This window comes from Ahaetulla prasina, chromosome 10 (assembly GCF_028640845.1).
Source record: "Ahaetulla prasina isolate Xishuangbanna chromosome 10, ASM2864084v1, whole genome shotgun sequence".
NCBI lineage: Eukaryota > Metazoa > Chordata > Lepidosauria > Squamata > Colubridae > Ahaetulla > Ahaetulla prasina.
This window is the reverse complement of record NC_080548.1, coordinates 32,226,028-32,240,825: the sequence shown is the minus strand read 5'-3', so window position 1 is coordinate 32,240,825 and position 14,798 is coordinate 32,226,028. Positions and strand designations below refer to the sequence as shown.

Here is a 14,798-nt window from a genome sequence, read left to right as displayed (position 1 = left end):
GTGCCCTCTTACACTCTCTCCTTAATATATAACGCTATGTAAATCCTTACTTTTCTGTTGTTTCTGGAGAATCTCTTTCAAGAAGCTTCACTGCCATTTTGAATCCCTGAATTCACTGTTCGTTTACCATACCAGTATTCCCCCCCCCCCATTGATTGATTGATCTTCATTATTTATTTAAAACATTTATATAGCTGGTGTTCTTCTCCATGGTTCTCCCCAGACAGCTCAGGGTTCCTAGTTACCTGTCTGATCATGATGGCATTTAATATTTTTTATTCCTCCTATAAAAAATGACTGACTGTTTCCAAACATAACAATTGCAATTGCTATTTTCATCTTTCTTAAGTGTTGCTCTTTCTGGTGCTTTGGCCAAATCCTGTTTTTGGAACAAATCTGTACCACTTGTGATCTCCTCTTTGGAGTGAAGCTTTTATTGGTGTCTGGAATGAGTTTGACAGCTGATGTTGTAGTCTTGAGTTCAGGCCCTTGCTACAAGTAGGCATTCGGCGTATGAGTTCTATAGGCCTTTCCATTTAGCCCATTCAAGAAAATAGAGCATTTTTTGCTATTTAATTCCAAAATGGAGCATATCACTCAGGGGACATTTTCTGAGTTTTAGGATTCTCCCCTTAAGGAACCCTGCCTCCTAATTCCTTTATTCCATTGTATATGCAGTTCGCCCTTTCTACTATAGTAGTATTTTTCAATCTTAGCAAGTATGTTGGCTAGGGAATTCTGGGAGTTGAAGTCCACACATCTTAATGTTTCCAAGGTTGAAAAACATTGTGGTAAAAGGTTTCCTCTCACATTCTTTTTCACTCTCCCCAACACATTTCTTTTGTTGTGATTTATGATCCAGGACTCAAGAAATTTTCTCTTCACTTCTCTCGTTACAGATGTGGGACCAAATAGGACGGGTTTGCTCAGAGGAAATGCAAGCAAACAACAACAATTTCAAACAAAATTGTGATGACAGGTAAGGAAAGAAATTACACAACCTGAAATCCAACATCTTAAATGATGGTGATATGGCGAAGATAATAACCACTACTATCGGGTTAAGCAAAGGTTGTTTTAATATAGTCCTAAGTTATATATGATATAGTACATATATGCATCTATCTGAGACTGTCGCATTGAACAGAATGAGATGGAAAGTACTAACATTTATTTCAGTGATATTAATGTATTAAATATTAATATTTGACAATTTAATACAAATGATGGTTCTAGGTTATTTAGGATGCTAAATTCTGTAGTTGGACAATCTATTACTTCTGGAGAATAAAAATAGCAAGTATATAGAGAGGGAGGGTGTCTATGTATGTATTTGTAAGAAATATCTAACCTTCCTTCTCTCTTTTCAACAGAAGAAAACGCAATAACTACACTAACACACTTAAAGAATTGGCTCAGATGTTACCCATACCACTACAGACCAGTTGTAAGAGGTTGACAAAGGTATTATAATAATAGAATTTATCATAAATGTTCAAGGAACGTTCTATAATTTTGGATCCACACAGACTTTGAAATTGGGCCCGGTTGCACAACAGATTTCATGCGTGTGCTGATTCCAAACCAAACTGAATACAAATGACAGATGTTTCTTTTCATGTTTCTGCTCTTTAATTTTGCATTTTTAATATTCCACCAGAAAGAAATCCTGCTCCGAGTCCTTCGCTACATTGAACATCTGCAGACAAGCATCGATAGAGCCAGGTCACTGCTCCAAGGTCGTGGCGAGGAACAAAAAGGTAGGGAAATGCCAGAATAGAGGCAGAGAACACCCATGGTCAGACAGTACAGAGTATATACCTGAGTAACAAATATGGCCTCTATTTTTTCTTTTGTCAAAGCAGTTGGACCTCAGCAAGTGGTGATAGCTGCCCCAAAGAGAGAGCGCAGAGAAGTCACACCACGGGCAAAAAATCCCAAGCCCCTGGGCGTCTACAAGAAACCCAGAAAGAGGAGACGGACCCGCAAATCAGGTCTGGGAAGTATTCCACAAGCTTGCGGTTTCCACTCTTGATGCTTCAGTGTGTTGCGGTTTGTAGGTTTTTCCTCCTTCCTCTGCGTGATCAGCCATTGCAGCACTGTCTGTAATAGCCTGTGCCTCACATCCATTCATGGCTTCAGTAGTTTTAGACATTTTCTTGTCCTCTATTTCAGGGGTCTCTTACCTTGACAACTTTAAGACTTGTGGACTTCAACTCCCAGAATCCCTCAGACAGCCATATCTTAAAGTTGCTAGGTTGGAGACCCCTGCTCTACTTGGATCTTGGGTTGATGCCAGGCAGAGACGAGCGGTGGATGTCATGCAATAAGATTGCTCCTCTTTGATGGACAGAAGGTACTTTATAATGGTTGCATAGCTCAGCCAAGAAAGAAATTAGATAAGTGGGGTTATCTCCTGGGAAGGTTAAAAAGGTAAATAAAAGATGCGGGAACAGATTGAGCTAAAGAAAATTGGTACTGCAGCTGAATAAACTGAAGTGCAGAATTTTCTTACAGGAGAAGCATCTTAAGTCTCCTGCTGTAATGAGGCAGGTACTGTCAAACCTGAGATTTAGCTCTTCAAGCATGCTTGGTATCACTTGGTTTTGTAGATCGGCGTGGTGGTGTGAACAGGAAAGTGTGCAAATACCTTGCTCTGGAGGCTGGAAAGGACTCTGCCCATGCTGTCTCACACCCAGAGGAAGAGAGTCTGCCTGATGTGGGAGATGTGTCTTCTATACTTTCATCCTTCCAGAAGCAATCAACTTCTTTTCCCAATTTTAAAGTTCCATTACCAGAGCCTAACCAGCCTGCAAACACTAATCTTCTGGATCTCACCAAAATTGGAGTCCCATTTGATCCTGCAGGTACAATTTCTTTTGTTGCTTTGTAAAAGAAAAAACAACAATTCAGTGGAGAATAAATTGTTCCTTTGTGACGGACAACGTAATTTGAAATATGGGAGAGGTTGATGAGGGCTTGTTTCCATTGAAGGAAAAAAAAAAGATTTATTAGATTGTGTTGGTGTTTGAACATAAGGAATTCTGTTTTATGAGACCAACAATTTGCTTAGTCCAGCATTCTGCTTCCCACAATAGCCAATCAGCAGCCAGTGGATGTTTTCAATCCTGATGTTTAGCCCAGACTCTGGCATTCAGTACTTTATACTGCCATGTGTCTCTAAACAAGTTGCTTCACTCTAATTGCTAACAGGCAAGGAGTATATCCTTTCCATATGTGTATATAAGCCACTATTGTCTATGTGGCATGGCAGTGAATTCCAAATAATTATGAACTGGGCAGGAAAAAATATTCTGCTAGTTTCCAATAATTCATTTTAATAGGGAAGCTCCCTTACCCGCTGAAGTATTTTTAGACAGAACTTGACATTAAGATGCAAATATTTTTGGTTATTTGAAATAGATTTTCTCATTAAACTTGTGACATGCAGTAGTTTAGCAACTTCTTTGCTAGTCCACTAGTCTGTTAAAAACATTCCACCCTGAATATGTTATATTTTTTTATTTTCCAGAGTTGTTGTTTCATCTATATTAAATATTAACCCATGCAAGCATACTTGATTATGTCTTCCTTCCTTCCTTCCTTCCTTCCTTCCTTCCTTCCTTCCTTCCTTCCTTCCTTCCTTCCTTCCTTCCTTCCTTGTTTCCTTCCTGATTCAGGTCTGGTTTTTATCAATTTTCAGAAAGATGTTCTTAACATGCGGGAAATGTTATTCTATTCCGATTTTATTTACAATAAAACGTATCCTTGTAACTGTTATTGACAGGCTGGAATTTTGATGGTGACCAAGAATATAAGGATGAGAATACATTTTCGGTGTATACGGCGCAAATGGCTTACAATAAACTGCATCAATATAGTGGGGGCCCTGGAAACACATTGGTGAGGTAGGAATTGAGTGTTGTATTTTCATATTTTGTAAAACTGAATTCCTAAATGGCTGTGGGTTTGTATTCGACCATTTTTTAAATGTTTGTGGCTTTTTAAAACAGACAAGGACTTTTTGAAGTCAAGAAGCTTGCCATCTCCATTCTCAAGCAGATGAAACACGGGTCTTTGAGACCTCAGTTGCTTACTTACATTTGGCTGTATCTTGCTGTGTTAATCTTATCCGGTAACAAGTATTGTCAGATATGATTAAAACAAATTAGACCTCTTTACCTGCCTGCATTCAAAAGAGAGAAAGTTTACTTTGCAATATGGTAGATGGATTGATAGGAATTAAAGATTGGGGAGAAAAACTATTGTGAATTAAGTGAGAAAGCTTTGAGGATGGAGCCTCTGTAAACCAAAAGCAGCCATTAAAAGATTAATGATACCTTGTCCCCCTGAAACAGAAAAAAATCCCCTGTAGTCCTTCCTTTTCTTGTCTCTCTTCATTGTTTTGATAACCATCTCAATCGTTTTCAGACAAGAGCTCGTGCACTACCACTCCTCTTGTGAAGAAGAAGAGGAGGAAGGACCCAAAGCCAATCCTTGGCTCTCCATCCAGTCCCCTTTGAAGTTCTCCAACGGTAAGTGGTTGCCTGAAAATATGCAGGAAAGCTCAAAAAAAAGTTTTGCTGAAGAGACATCAAGGCAGCCAGTTTAGTAAGAGGGAAACTCTATGAAATTTAGTATGTTTTATTGGTTAAGAAGCTTGCTAAATACTACTGAGAGGTGCTCCTTTAATAGGGATGCTCCTTATTACTTTCAACTACTTCTAAAAATGAGTACAGGTAGTCCTTGCCTTCCAACCACAATTGGGAACAAAAATAAGGCGGTTGTTAAGTGAGTGTCCCTGATTTATGACTTTTTGCTATTCATGCAGTCATTAAGTGAATCTGACTCCCCCCCCCCCCGTTGACTTAGCTTGTCAGAAGATAACTAGAAAAGTGGTAAATGGCAGTCACCTGACCCTGGGATTATGCAAACATTGTAAAGACGTGCCAGTTGCCAAGTGTCCAACTTTGACAGTCGGGATGCTGCAGTGGTTTTAGAGGACTGGTCCAGAGTCACTTTATGTAGTGCCATTGTAACTTTGAACGGTTGCTGAACCAATGGTTGTAAGTGGAAGACTACCTGTAGGTTGACATAAATATCGTCCTATAAATTTGATATTGCAGTGGGAAGCCTGCAGCTGTGTTCCCCTGGGATTGGAACCCAAAGCCACAGCTGTTCTGATCTGGGGTTGAGCCCTTCGCTTTTCTCCTCTCCTGCTCGGCTACTCCCCCCACACGTTCTCCAAGGTGTTCAGGAGGAGCTTTCTCCAGGTAAATTGACAGCAAGGAGGGAGGGAATCCTTACCCTGGGTGAGATCAATTTGATAGGCAGCCTTTTTTTTAAAAAAAGCTTATCGTGTTTCTTACCAAAAAGGATGGGGTTGTACCCACGTGCCATTTCCTCCTGAGTTGATTTGTTCTCCTCTTTAAATATGAGCAGAACAAGTGGATTTAGAAAGATTTCCCGGGAAGTGGGATATTTTAAAACTGTCAACATTATTGGCCTGTTACGGACAACAATTCCTGTGGGAACTAAACACTGAGCACTTGAAGACTTTATGAATCCCTGGAAGCAGATATCTTCAATGTTGCACTCTGATTGTTTTAAGGAGGAGTGTTACCCTCCAGTAAGTGTGTCATACAGATGAGATGAAAAGAAGGAAATGGAGAGCAAATGACAAAAGTTGCTTCTCTGGACCCTTTTCTTGAAATGTGATGAGGGAAGCAGATGGCCTTTAAGACATTTTTCAAAGAACCTTTTGCTTCTTTGCAGTATTATTTGAAGATGTGTATTTGTCTCCTCAGTCCAGCAATTTTTCACATACCCCTGCTGGAACACTTTTGAGAAAGGTAAGGACTTTGCTACTCAGCTTCATATATTACATTCTTTTTTCATCTTCCATTCATCTATTTCGGCTTGCGGAGTCTGAATTCCAGCTTTTTCCCACCTGGTGTTTTCCAGGGGCATGGAACTACAGATTCCATCATGCAACATGATGTGTAGTTCCTGGTATATGTGTTATTACTCTATTTGCTAGATTTATATCTTCCCTTTCACAGAAGAAGTCAAGGCAGTGAACAGGTAGTCCTCGACTTACAAACATTCATTCAGTGACTGTTCAAAGTTACAACACCACTGAAAAAAGTGACTTAGGGTCTTTTTTTCACACTTAACAACCGTTGCAGCATCCACATGGTCATGTGATCAAATTTTGGATGCTTGGCAACTGGTAGGGAAAGCTACATTTGCTTAACAACTGTGTGATTCACTTAACAACTGTGGCAGTTCGAAGAAGCAACTGTTGCTTTATCCCCTGCATAATCCCGAGACTTCTGACTTACGAACAGTCAACTGTATAACATAGGTAGTCCTCAACTTACAACAATTCATACAATGACCAAAGTTACAAAGGCACTGAAAAGAGTATCTGATGACCGTTTTTCACACTTATGACCATTGCAGGATCCCAGTGGTCAGGCGATAAAAATTCAGACACTTGGCAACTGGCTCATATTTATGATGGTTTCGGTGTCCCAGGGTCACGTGATCCCTTTTTGTGACTTCTGACCAGCAAAGTCAATGGGGAAGGTAGGAAAGATGGTTGTTCACTTAACAACCATGTTTCCTACCTTAACAACTGTGTGATTCACTTAACAACTGTGGCAAGAAAGGTCGTAAACTAGACCAAAACTCACTTAACCAATGACTCACTTAGCAATAGAAATTTTGGGCTCAATTGTGGTCGTAAGTCGAGGACTACCTTTCCATAGTGTTCTTGCCTCCTGTTTTTCCCCACCACAATCACTGTGAAGCAGATTGAGTTGAGAGTGTGTGACTGACCCAAAGTCACGTAGTGAATTTCTGTAGGAATCTGTCCAGGAAGGCGAACTGCCGAACCAGGCGAACCTGGTGGAAGGCCCTCCTGGAGACGGCCGTCAAATGGTCTTCAAACGACAGCCGATCATCCAGGAGGACACCCAAGTTGCGCACCCTATCCTTTGGGGCCAGTAACTCGCCTCCAACAGCCAGCCGCGGCTGCAGCTGACTGAATCGGGTGCCGCATCCACAGCCACTCCGCCTTGGAGGATTAAGCTTGAGCCTGTTTCTCCCCATCCAGACCCGACAGCCCAAACACCGGGACAGCACTTCAACAACTTCATTGGGGTGGTCCGGGTGAAAAGTACAGCTGGGTGTCGTCAGCGTACTGCTGGTATCTCACCCGAAACCACTGATGATCTCACCCAACGGCTTCATGTAGATGTTGAACAGCAGGGCGAGAGAATCGACCCCTGTGGGACCCCACAAGTGAGGCCCCTCGCGGTCGACCTCTGCCCCCCTGTCAACACCGTCTGCGACGGTCGGTGAGATAGGAGGAGAACCACCGATATACGGTGCCTCCCACTCCCAATCCCCCCAACCGGCGCAGCAGGATACCATGATCGATGGTATCGAACGCCGCTGAGAGGTCTAATAGGACCAGGGCAGAGGAATATCCCCTGTCCCTGGCCCTCCAGAGATCATCCACCAATGCGACCAAAGCTGTCTCCGTGCTGTATCCGGGTCGGAAGCCGGACTGGAACGGGTCTAGATAGACATCTTCATCCAGGTATTGGGGTAGCTGTCGCGCCACGGCACTCTCTACAACCTTCGCAACAAAGCGAAGGTTGGAGACTGGACGATAATTACCCAAAATAGCTGGGTCCAAAGAGGGCTTCTTAAGGAGGGGTCTCACCACCGCCTCTTTCAAGGCGGCAGGGAAAACCCCATCCAACAAAGAAGCGTTGATAATCCTCTGGAGCCAGCCTCGTGTCACCGCCTGAGTGGCCAGTACCAGCCAGGAAGGGCACGGGTCCAGTAAACATGTCGTGCCGTGAAGCCTCCCCAACAACCTGTCCACGTCCTCGGGAGCCACAGGGTCAAACTCATCCCAAATGTGCTCAACAAGACGTGCCTCCTCTCCCTCGCTTGGATCATCCCAAATTCGGTCCAGACCGTCCCTCAGCTGAGCGATTTTATCGTATAGATGAGATGAAAAGAAGGAAATGGAGAGCAAATGACAAAAGTTGCTTCTCTGGACCCTTTTCTTGAAATGTGATGAGGGAAGCAGATGGCCTTTAAGACATTTTTCAAAGAACCTTTTGCTTCTTTGCAGTATTATTTGAAGATGTGTATTTGTCTCCTCAGTCCAGCAATTTTTCACATACCCCTGCTGGAACACTTTTGAGAAAGGTAAGGACTTTGCTACTCAGCTTCATATATTACATTCTTTTTTCATCTTCCATTCATCTATTTCGGCTTGCGGAGTCTGAATTCCAGCTTTTTCCCACCTGGTGTTTTCCAGGGGCATGGAACTACAGATTCCATCATGCAACATGATGTGTAGTTCCTGGTATATGTGTTATTACTCTATTTGCTAGATTTATATCTTCCCTTTCACAGAAGAAGTCAAGGCAGTGAACAGGTAGTCCTCGACTTACAAACATTCATTCAGTGACTGTTCAAAGTTACAACACCACTGAAAAAAGTGACTTAGGGTCTTTTTTTCACACTTAACAACCGTTGCAGCATCCACATGGTCATGTGATCAAATTTTGGATGCTTGGCAACTGGTAGGGAAAGCTACATTTGCTTAACAACTGTGTGATTCACTTAACAACTGTGGCAGTTCGAAGAAGCAACTGTTGCTTTATCCCCTGCATAATCCCGAGACTTCTGACTTACGAACAGTCAAGTGTATAATATAGGTAGTCCTCAACTTACAACAATTCTTTCAATGACCAAAGTTACAAAGGCACTGAAAAGAGTATCTGATGACCGTTTTTCACACTTATGACCATTGCAGGATCCCAGTGGTCAGGCGATAAAAATTCAGACACTTGGCAACTGGCTCATATTTATGATGGTTTCGGTGTCCCAGGGTCACGTGATCCCTTTTTGTGACTTCTGACCAGCAAAGTCAATGGGGAAGGTAGGAAAGATGGTTGTTCACTTAACAACCATGTTTCCTACCTTAACAACTGCAGTGATTTACCTAATGACTGTGGCAAGAAAGGTCGTAAACTAGACCAAAACTCACTTAACCAATGACTCACTTAGCAATAGAAATTTTGGGCTCAATTGTGGTCGTAAGTCGAGGACTACCTTTACATAGTGTTCTTGCCTCCTGTTTTTCCCCACCACAATCACTGTGAAGCAGATTGAGTTGAGAGTGTGTGACTGACCCAAAGTCACGTAGTGAATTTCTGTAGGAATCTGTCCAGGAAGACTCTCAATCATTCAGGCAGTCGTTAAGTGAGGCTTCCCTGGTCTTAATCTTCCTAAGATTATGATGCAAGAGCAGCATAAAGTCTTCCTGAGGATTGATGGAAGAGCAGTATCCACCTAGGAGAAAGGATTTAGGACTCTTAAGAACTCGCTGCCTACTCATCTAACAAGCCTATTCAGAAGACCTATTTGGGGTCCCCCTAACCAACTTGCTCAGACTCTAGAAACTACTTGGATAAGCAGTGAAATGTTTCGAGCCAACAAGAAAAATCCAGTGGCCATGACTCAACTTCCAGTGAACTTCTGCAGCTGAGACTGGGCTTCCACTTGGGATTCCTGGCTTCTAGTCCGACACCTTCACTCTCCCCGTCCTGGCTCTCTGTATGGTTGTTCCAGATATAAATAGCCACCATTGAAAAAGGCAGCCTGGTCTGTTGTGTGTCCTTTCTACTTTGCTCCATCTGAGCTGGTTCTCACACACTTGCCCTTTGTAATTGATTGTTAATATCAAAGGTTGACTGGGGATTGTTAATGAATAACTGTGCAACACAATTTCCTATTGTTAGCTCACACGGGATATTTTTCAGTGGAGACTGGTTAACGTACATGGCTTGAGACTAATTGCATATACTTTATAATTGTCTAGCCCAAATATTTTTATGTACTTATGCAGTATATGCACTTGCCTGAAAAGCAGACTGAGAAGCCAACAATGGCTTAATGGTGGAGCAGAGGTTTTGCATTCAGAAGATCATCAGTGTCCTTATATCCTTGAGCTACAATGTAGGGTAGCTAATAATTCTCTGAAGACCTTGGAGAACTTGATCAGTTGCAGTCAATGGCATTGGATTATATCTGGAATATGCAGGTTTCTTTTAGGGTAAGGGCCATACTTTGCATCCAAATTGTGTGCCAGAGACACACACTCAACAGGGTAAAGAAATGAGAAGACATAGGGGTAAATTATTCTAGAACAGGAAAGAAAAATTGAACAGTTACTATGGCATTTCAGTAACAATTTTTAAAGTGTCTTTGGGAGCCCTGTGATTTTCTTAAGATCTACAATGTGTAATATCTTGGTCAACATGCAGTTCCTTCAATGGTCAAACTCCTTGGATCTTGCTGTGCCCAACGGCATGCTTATTCATTTTTATTTGAATAGCCTTTCTGAGTTTCAGTAAGCAACTCTTTGAGATTAAGACATTATCCCAGTTGTCAACAACTCTGCAAATCATGCACCGCTAAACTGATTTCAGTTTAAATGATAAGGAAACAAGATTGAATGGTATTTTAGACAGGATTTTGTATTGGTGACTGTTATATATACATGTATGTAAAATCTTACATTTGAAGCCTAATATTCTTTTCTATTCTTCTTTCCTTCCCCTGTCTTTGTTAGTTCAATTTACAATGCCATCCCTCTGATTTTTTCCTTCCTCTCTTGCAGTCAGCATTCACGCTGGATCACTGTTACCTTTCCTACAATGAAGCAGGTAAAACCGAGTCCAGCCCCATGTCAAGAGTGAATGAAATATTATCCTCGTGGAGCGAACAAATCCAAGAGGTGGGGAATGGATTGTGAGGAACGGAACTGGTAATTTGTGAGCCAGAGAAATCAGGTCATGGAATCTTCCAATGTCCTTATTAAGGCCTATATTTAAACTATATTTTTCTGTCCAAGAGGTAGTCACTGTAGTCTATATTGCTATGGCTTTAAAACAAAACAAAAGAGATTAATTGAGAAGCTATTAATACTGCAGCTGTAAATCAGTTGTACATTGGTTAAAGGCTCAGAGGCAGCACCCGGAGCTTGAACACCAGTGGTTAGAAACAATAGAAGCGGTCATTGTTCAGTCTTTTGATCACTTTTGATTCTTTATGATTCGATGGACATAATGTTTATGTCATTTTCTGTCTTACTGGAGATAGGTAGAATTCAGATAGGCTCAATTTCCTCCCATTTATTTTAGCAAGACTTTCACAAATCCTACTGACTTTTAATAAAACCTTCACATAAATACACACAGAAGAGAACGTTAAAATACCACAGAATAATGAAACTCTGAATCAAAACACGTGGTACCAAAAGTGTTGTAAGTTGGAAGGTTTTACATGCTTTTTAATGTTTATAGGCAGTTACGACACACATACCCAGCTGTACAAGAATTTTAAAAATGAGTTGTAAAAAGAACCCTGCTGGACGATCAGACCATAGGCCTATCCGTTCTACGGAGGTTTGGATTATGTTTTGTAATAATCTTACACGGTTTTCTTCATTGACTGACTACTATGAGTATCATCCACTCATTTGCATTAGTGTAAAATTTAAGCTATGTGGTTACTTGTTCATACTTCAAAGTGGTTTTGTGAGAAGAAGATGTTGATACTGTATAGAAATTGACATCCGAGATCATTACAATCCCGGATACTAGATCAGTGTATCTTTTACTCCTGTATCTTTTTACAGTATCATATTTCTCCATTAATTAAATTATTTCAAGTACAACTTATAGGTAGTCCTCAACTAACGATCACATTGAGCCCAAATATTTGTATATAGGTGTGTGTGTGTGTGTGTGTGTGTACACACACACATGTATTTATATATAAATTTATATTATATCTATATATATAAGTTATATACATATAGTCAGGCACATCGTGAGGTAAATCTAAAGAGCAATACAGAGCAAACCCAGAAGAAAAAAGGCGGGAAAAAAGGGACCCTCCCCCTTTACACCCAGCCACCAATCCCAGCATCGATCATCTCACGCAGGAGCCCGCCCTCTCCAGTCAATCAGCCCATCGTTACCCTTCCCAAACATTGCAGCCCCTGGATGAAATACCCTAAGATGGCCAAAGTCATCTTCCTGCTAGACCAAGTTCTGTTTTATTCCCCGGGCAATTCCCGGATCTCAGCTGCCATTTCCAGGCCTCTTTTCTGCGCCTTCCTCTTTCAGGGAGCACCCCCGGTGAGACCCGAAGGCCCCGGCTCCTCCAGCGAGGAGAACAGCGACAGCACCTGGACCCCCTGCCCGAGGGCCAAGGGTGCGCCAGGAGCCCCCCTGAGGAAGAAGAACAAGAAGAAGCAGAAGAAGACGACGGCGGGCAGGAGAGCCAGGCGCCCACCGGCAGGCGCCGAGAAACGCAGCAACGCCTCGTCCCCCCTGCAGCTGAAGAAGAAGTGCGTGAACGGCTTCATCATGTTTTGTCGCCTGAACCGCAAGCACTTTATCCGGTGAGAGCTGGGAGACGAAACCCCAGTGGACCCAGCCTTTTGCGACAATTAGGAGGCCGGCAGCGGTTTAGTTTTTCTCAAGATACAGCTAGTCCTCAACTTACGACCGCAGCAGAGCCCGACGTTTCTGTGGCTCAGTGAGACGTGTGTTAAGTGAAGCTTTGCCCCCTTTTACGACCTTTCTTGCCACATTTGTTAACTGCATCCCTGCAGTTGTTAAGTTAGTCACACTGTGGTTAAATGAATCTGGTTTCCCCATAGACTTGGCTTATCAGAAGGTCGCAAAAGGAGATAACGTGACCCGGGACAATGCAAGTGACATAAATATGAGTATCAGTTGCCAAGCGCCCAAAGGTATATCACGTGACCGTGGGGATGCATCTGAATGTAAATCATGTGATCACAGGGATGCTGCAATGGTCATAAGTCTGAAAAGTGGTCATAAGTCACTTTTTCCAGTGCTGTTGTAATCACTAAATTGAACAGTTGTAAGTCAAGGGCTACCTGTATATCATCACTTCTAGAGTAGGCCTGTAATGTCAGTTATTGTCCTTTCTTTCTGTTCTTATAGAATGGAAGTTGGGGCTAACTTATGTACAGTCCCAGTGAGCTCCTTGGTATGCTGAGATTTAACTAGGGACTTTTAAATTCAAAGCCAATAGTGATTTTGAAGCCTTATTATTACTATACTGCCATCAGGAAGCATTTAGGGAACATTTACAAAAATGGGCAAATAAATAAGGGAGCAAATCCTCAAAGACCAATCATTTTAGCAATAAAGCAACAACATATAATAAATACGTCAAAAAATACAAAAAAAATCACACAATTTACAGCCCTCTCTAAGCGGTTGACAGAGTCACCACATTGCCCCCAACAATCTGACCTCGGAAGGATGGAAGACCAAGTAAAACCTTGAGCTGGTCAAGATCAAATTCCTGGCAGTCAAATTCCTGGCTTGGGCAATGCTCACTACAGAAATATTGTTTTCTTGAAATCTTTGATGGATTTATGGACATTGACAGTATCTTGGCTGTTTTAATCTCTTCATAGCACTTGCCCAGGCATGGCTTCCACAGCAGCTACAAGGGAGCTGGCCCAGCTGTGGCGTATGATGACAAAGCAGGAGCGGAAGCCATATTGGTATGTTTGCTTTGGGCAACAATGGATAATCCTTTGGAGAATCAGTCAGCCATGTTGTAGAACAAGGGGGTTCAACCTTGGCAACCTTGTGGACTTCAACTCCCACAGTTCCCCAGCCAGCTAAACAGATAATTCGAACAGGGAAACCTTTGTTAGGCTCTAAACTTCCTTTTTATGCTCTTTCCCTCTCTCACAGCATGAAAGCTCGCCGATTCAGCCGCCTCAACAACCGAATTGTGAGAGACGACTTCTCCAGTGGTGATGAGGAACCAGAACCACCCAAACCTTTCCACTTGCTGCTTGCTGAGAAATCCATTCCTGGCACCCAGGCAGCGGGCAACGTCTCTTTGTTAGGCTGTATTCCATGATTCTTTCCCCCTGTGTTGGTAATGTATATCTGTTCAGTGGGCTCTGGAACCCTCTATCTGCCGACTCTGTTGGAACTTCCCTACCACGGTTCTGCGATAGAGTGTGTGCCTACTTCATTTTCAGCAAAATATCAAGCAATAGGAGCTTTACTCCTACTTGTTGACAGGGGGAATGTAGGGGGAATGTAGACAAGCAACAAGGAAGGAGGCCATTTACTCTGTTTCTCCCCAAAACATCAGCTTTCCCCATCTATTTTCCTTGCTTAGCCTCATCATATCCCATCACCAATGTTTCATCTGTCGTTATGCATTTTGGTTTCCTGAGCAGAACGAAGACATTGATCGATGGGATGGTTTTTTCCCCCAGATTTCCAGATGTTCCAGTCACTACAGTCCTATATATGCTGTTCTATCCTATCTGTGTCCAAAACTGATTTCTAGTGACCTTGAACAGGATCAACTGCAGGAAGAAAACAGCATGAGGAAGGGGAACCTCTAGCTCTAGATGATGGGACTATGTTGTTCTATTTGTGAGAACATGCCAGGTTTGAAATTTTATATTAACTTGTATCCTTGATCTAAAAGCACAAATGCATTTGAAAGGATCTACTTTTAAAAATAATTTTAATGGACTGGAGACAAAAATCTAAGATCTATATTTATTGTCTAAGCTTTTATCTGCCCTTCGTCTCCCACAGCTTTGTGCCATAGATGTTCTCAGATCCACCCCATCAGTTTAGTTTCCAGCAGTTTAGTTCCGTATTTGGCTAGTACAAATGGAA

The 14,798-nt window shown here is 42.2% G+C and overlaps 1 protein-coding gene across 1 annotated transcript; it reads left to right on the top strand.

Moving 5' to 3' along the window:
* The first annotated feature begins 903 nt into the window (after positions 1-903).
* Positions 904-14,052, top strand: MEIOSIN (meiosis initiator). The gene is made up of 13 exons (XM_058196353.1): positions 904-979; positions 1,374-1,464; positions 1,661-1,760; positions 1,866-1,994; positions 2,613-2,867; positions 3,788-3,908; positions 4,432-4,535; positions 5,127-5,273; positions 5,776-5,852; positions 10,715-10,831; positions 12,228-12,505; positions 13,559-13,648; positions 13,845-14,052. Exons 1-13 carry the CDS (start codon positions 936-938, stop codon positions 14,014-14,016), a joined length of 1,725 nt encoding a protein of 574 aa, XP_058052336.1. The 5' UTR covers positions 904-935; the 3' UTR covers positions 14,017-14,052.
* Positions 14,053-14,798: the final 746 nt, after the last annotated feature.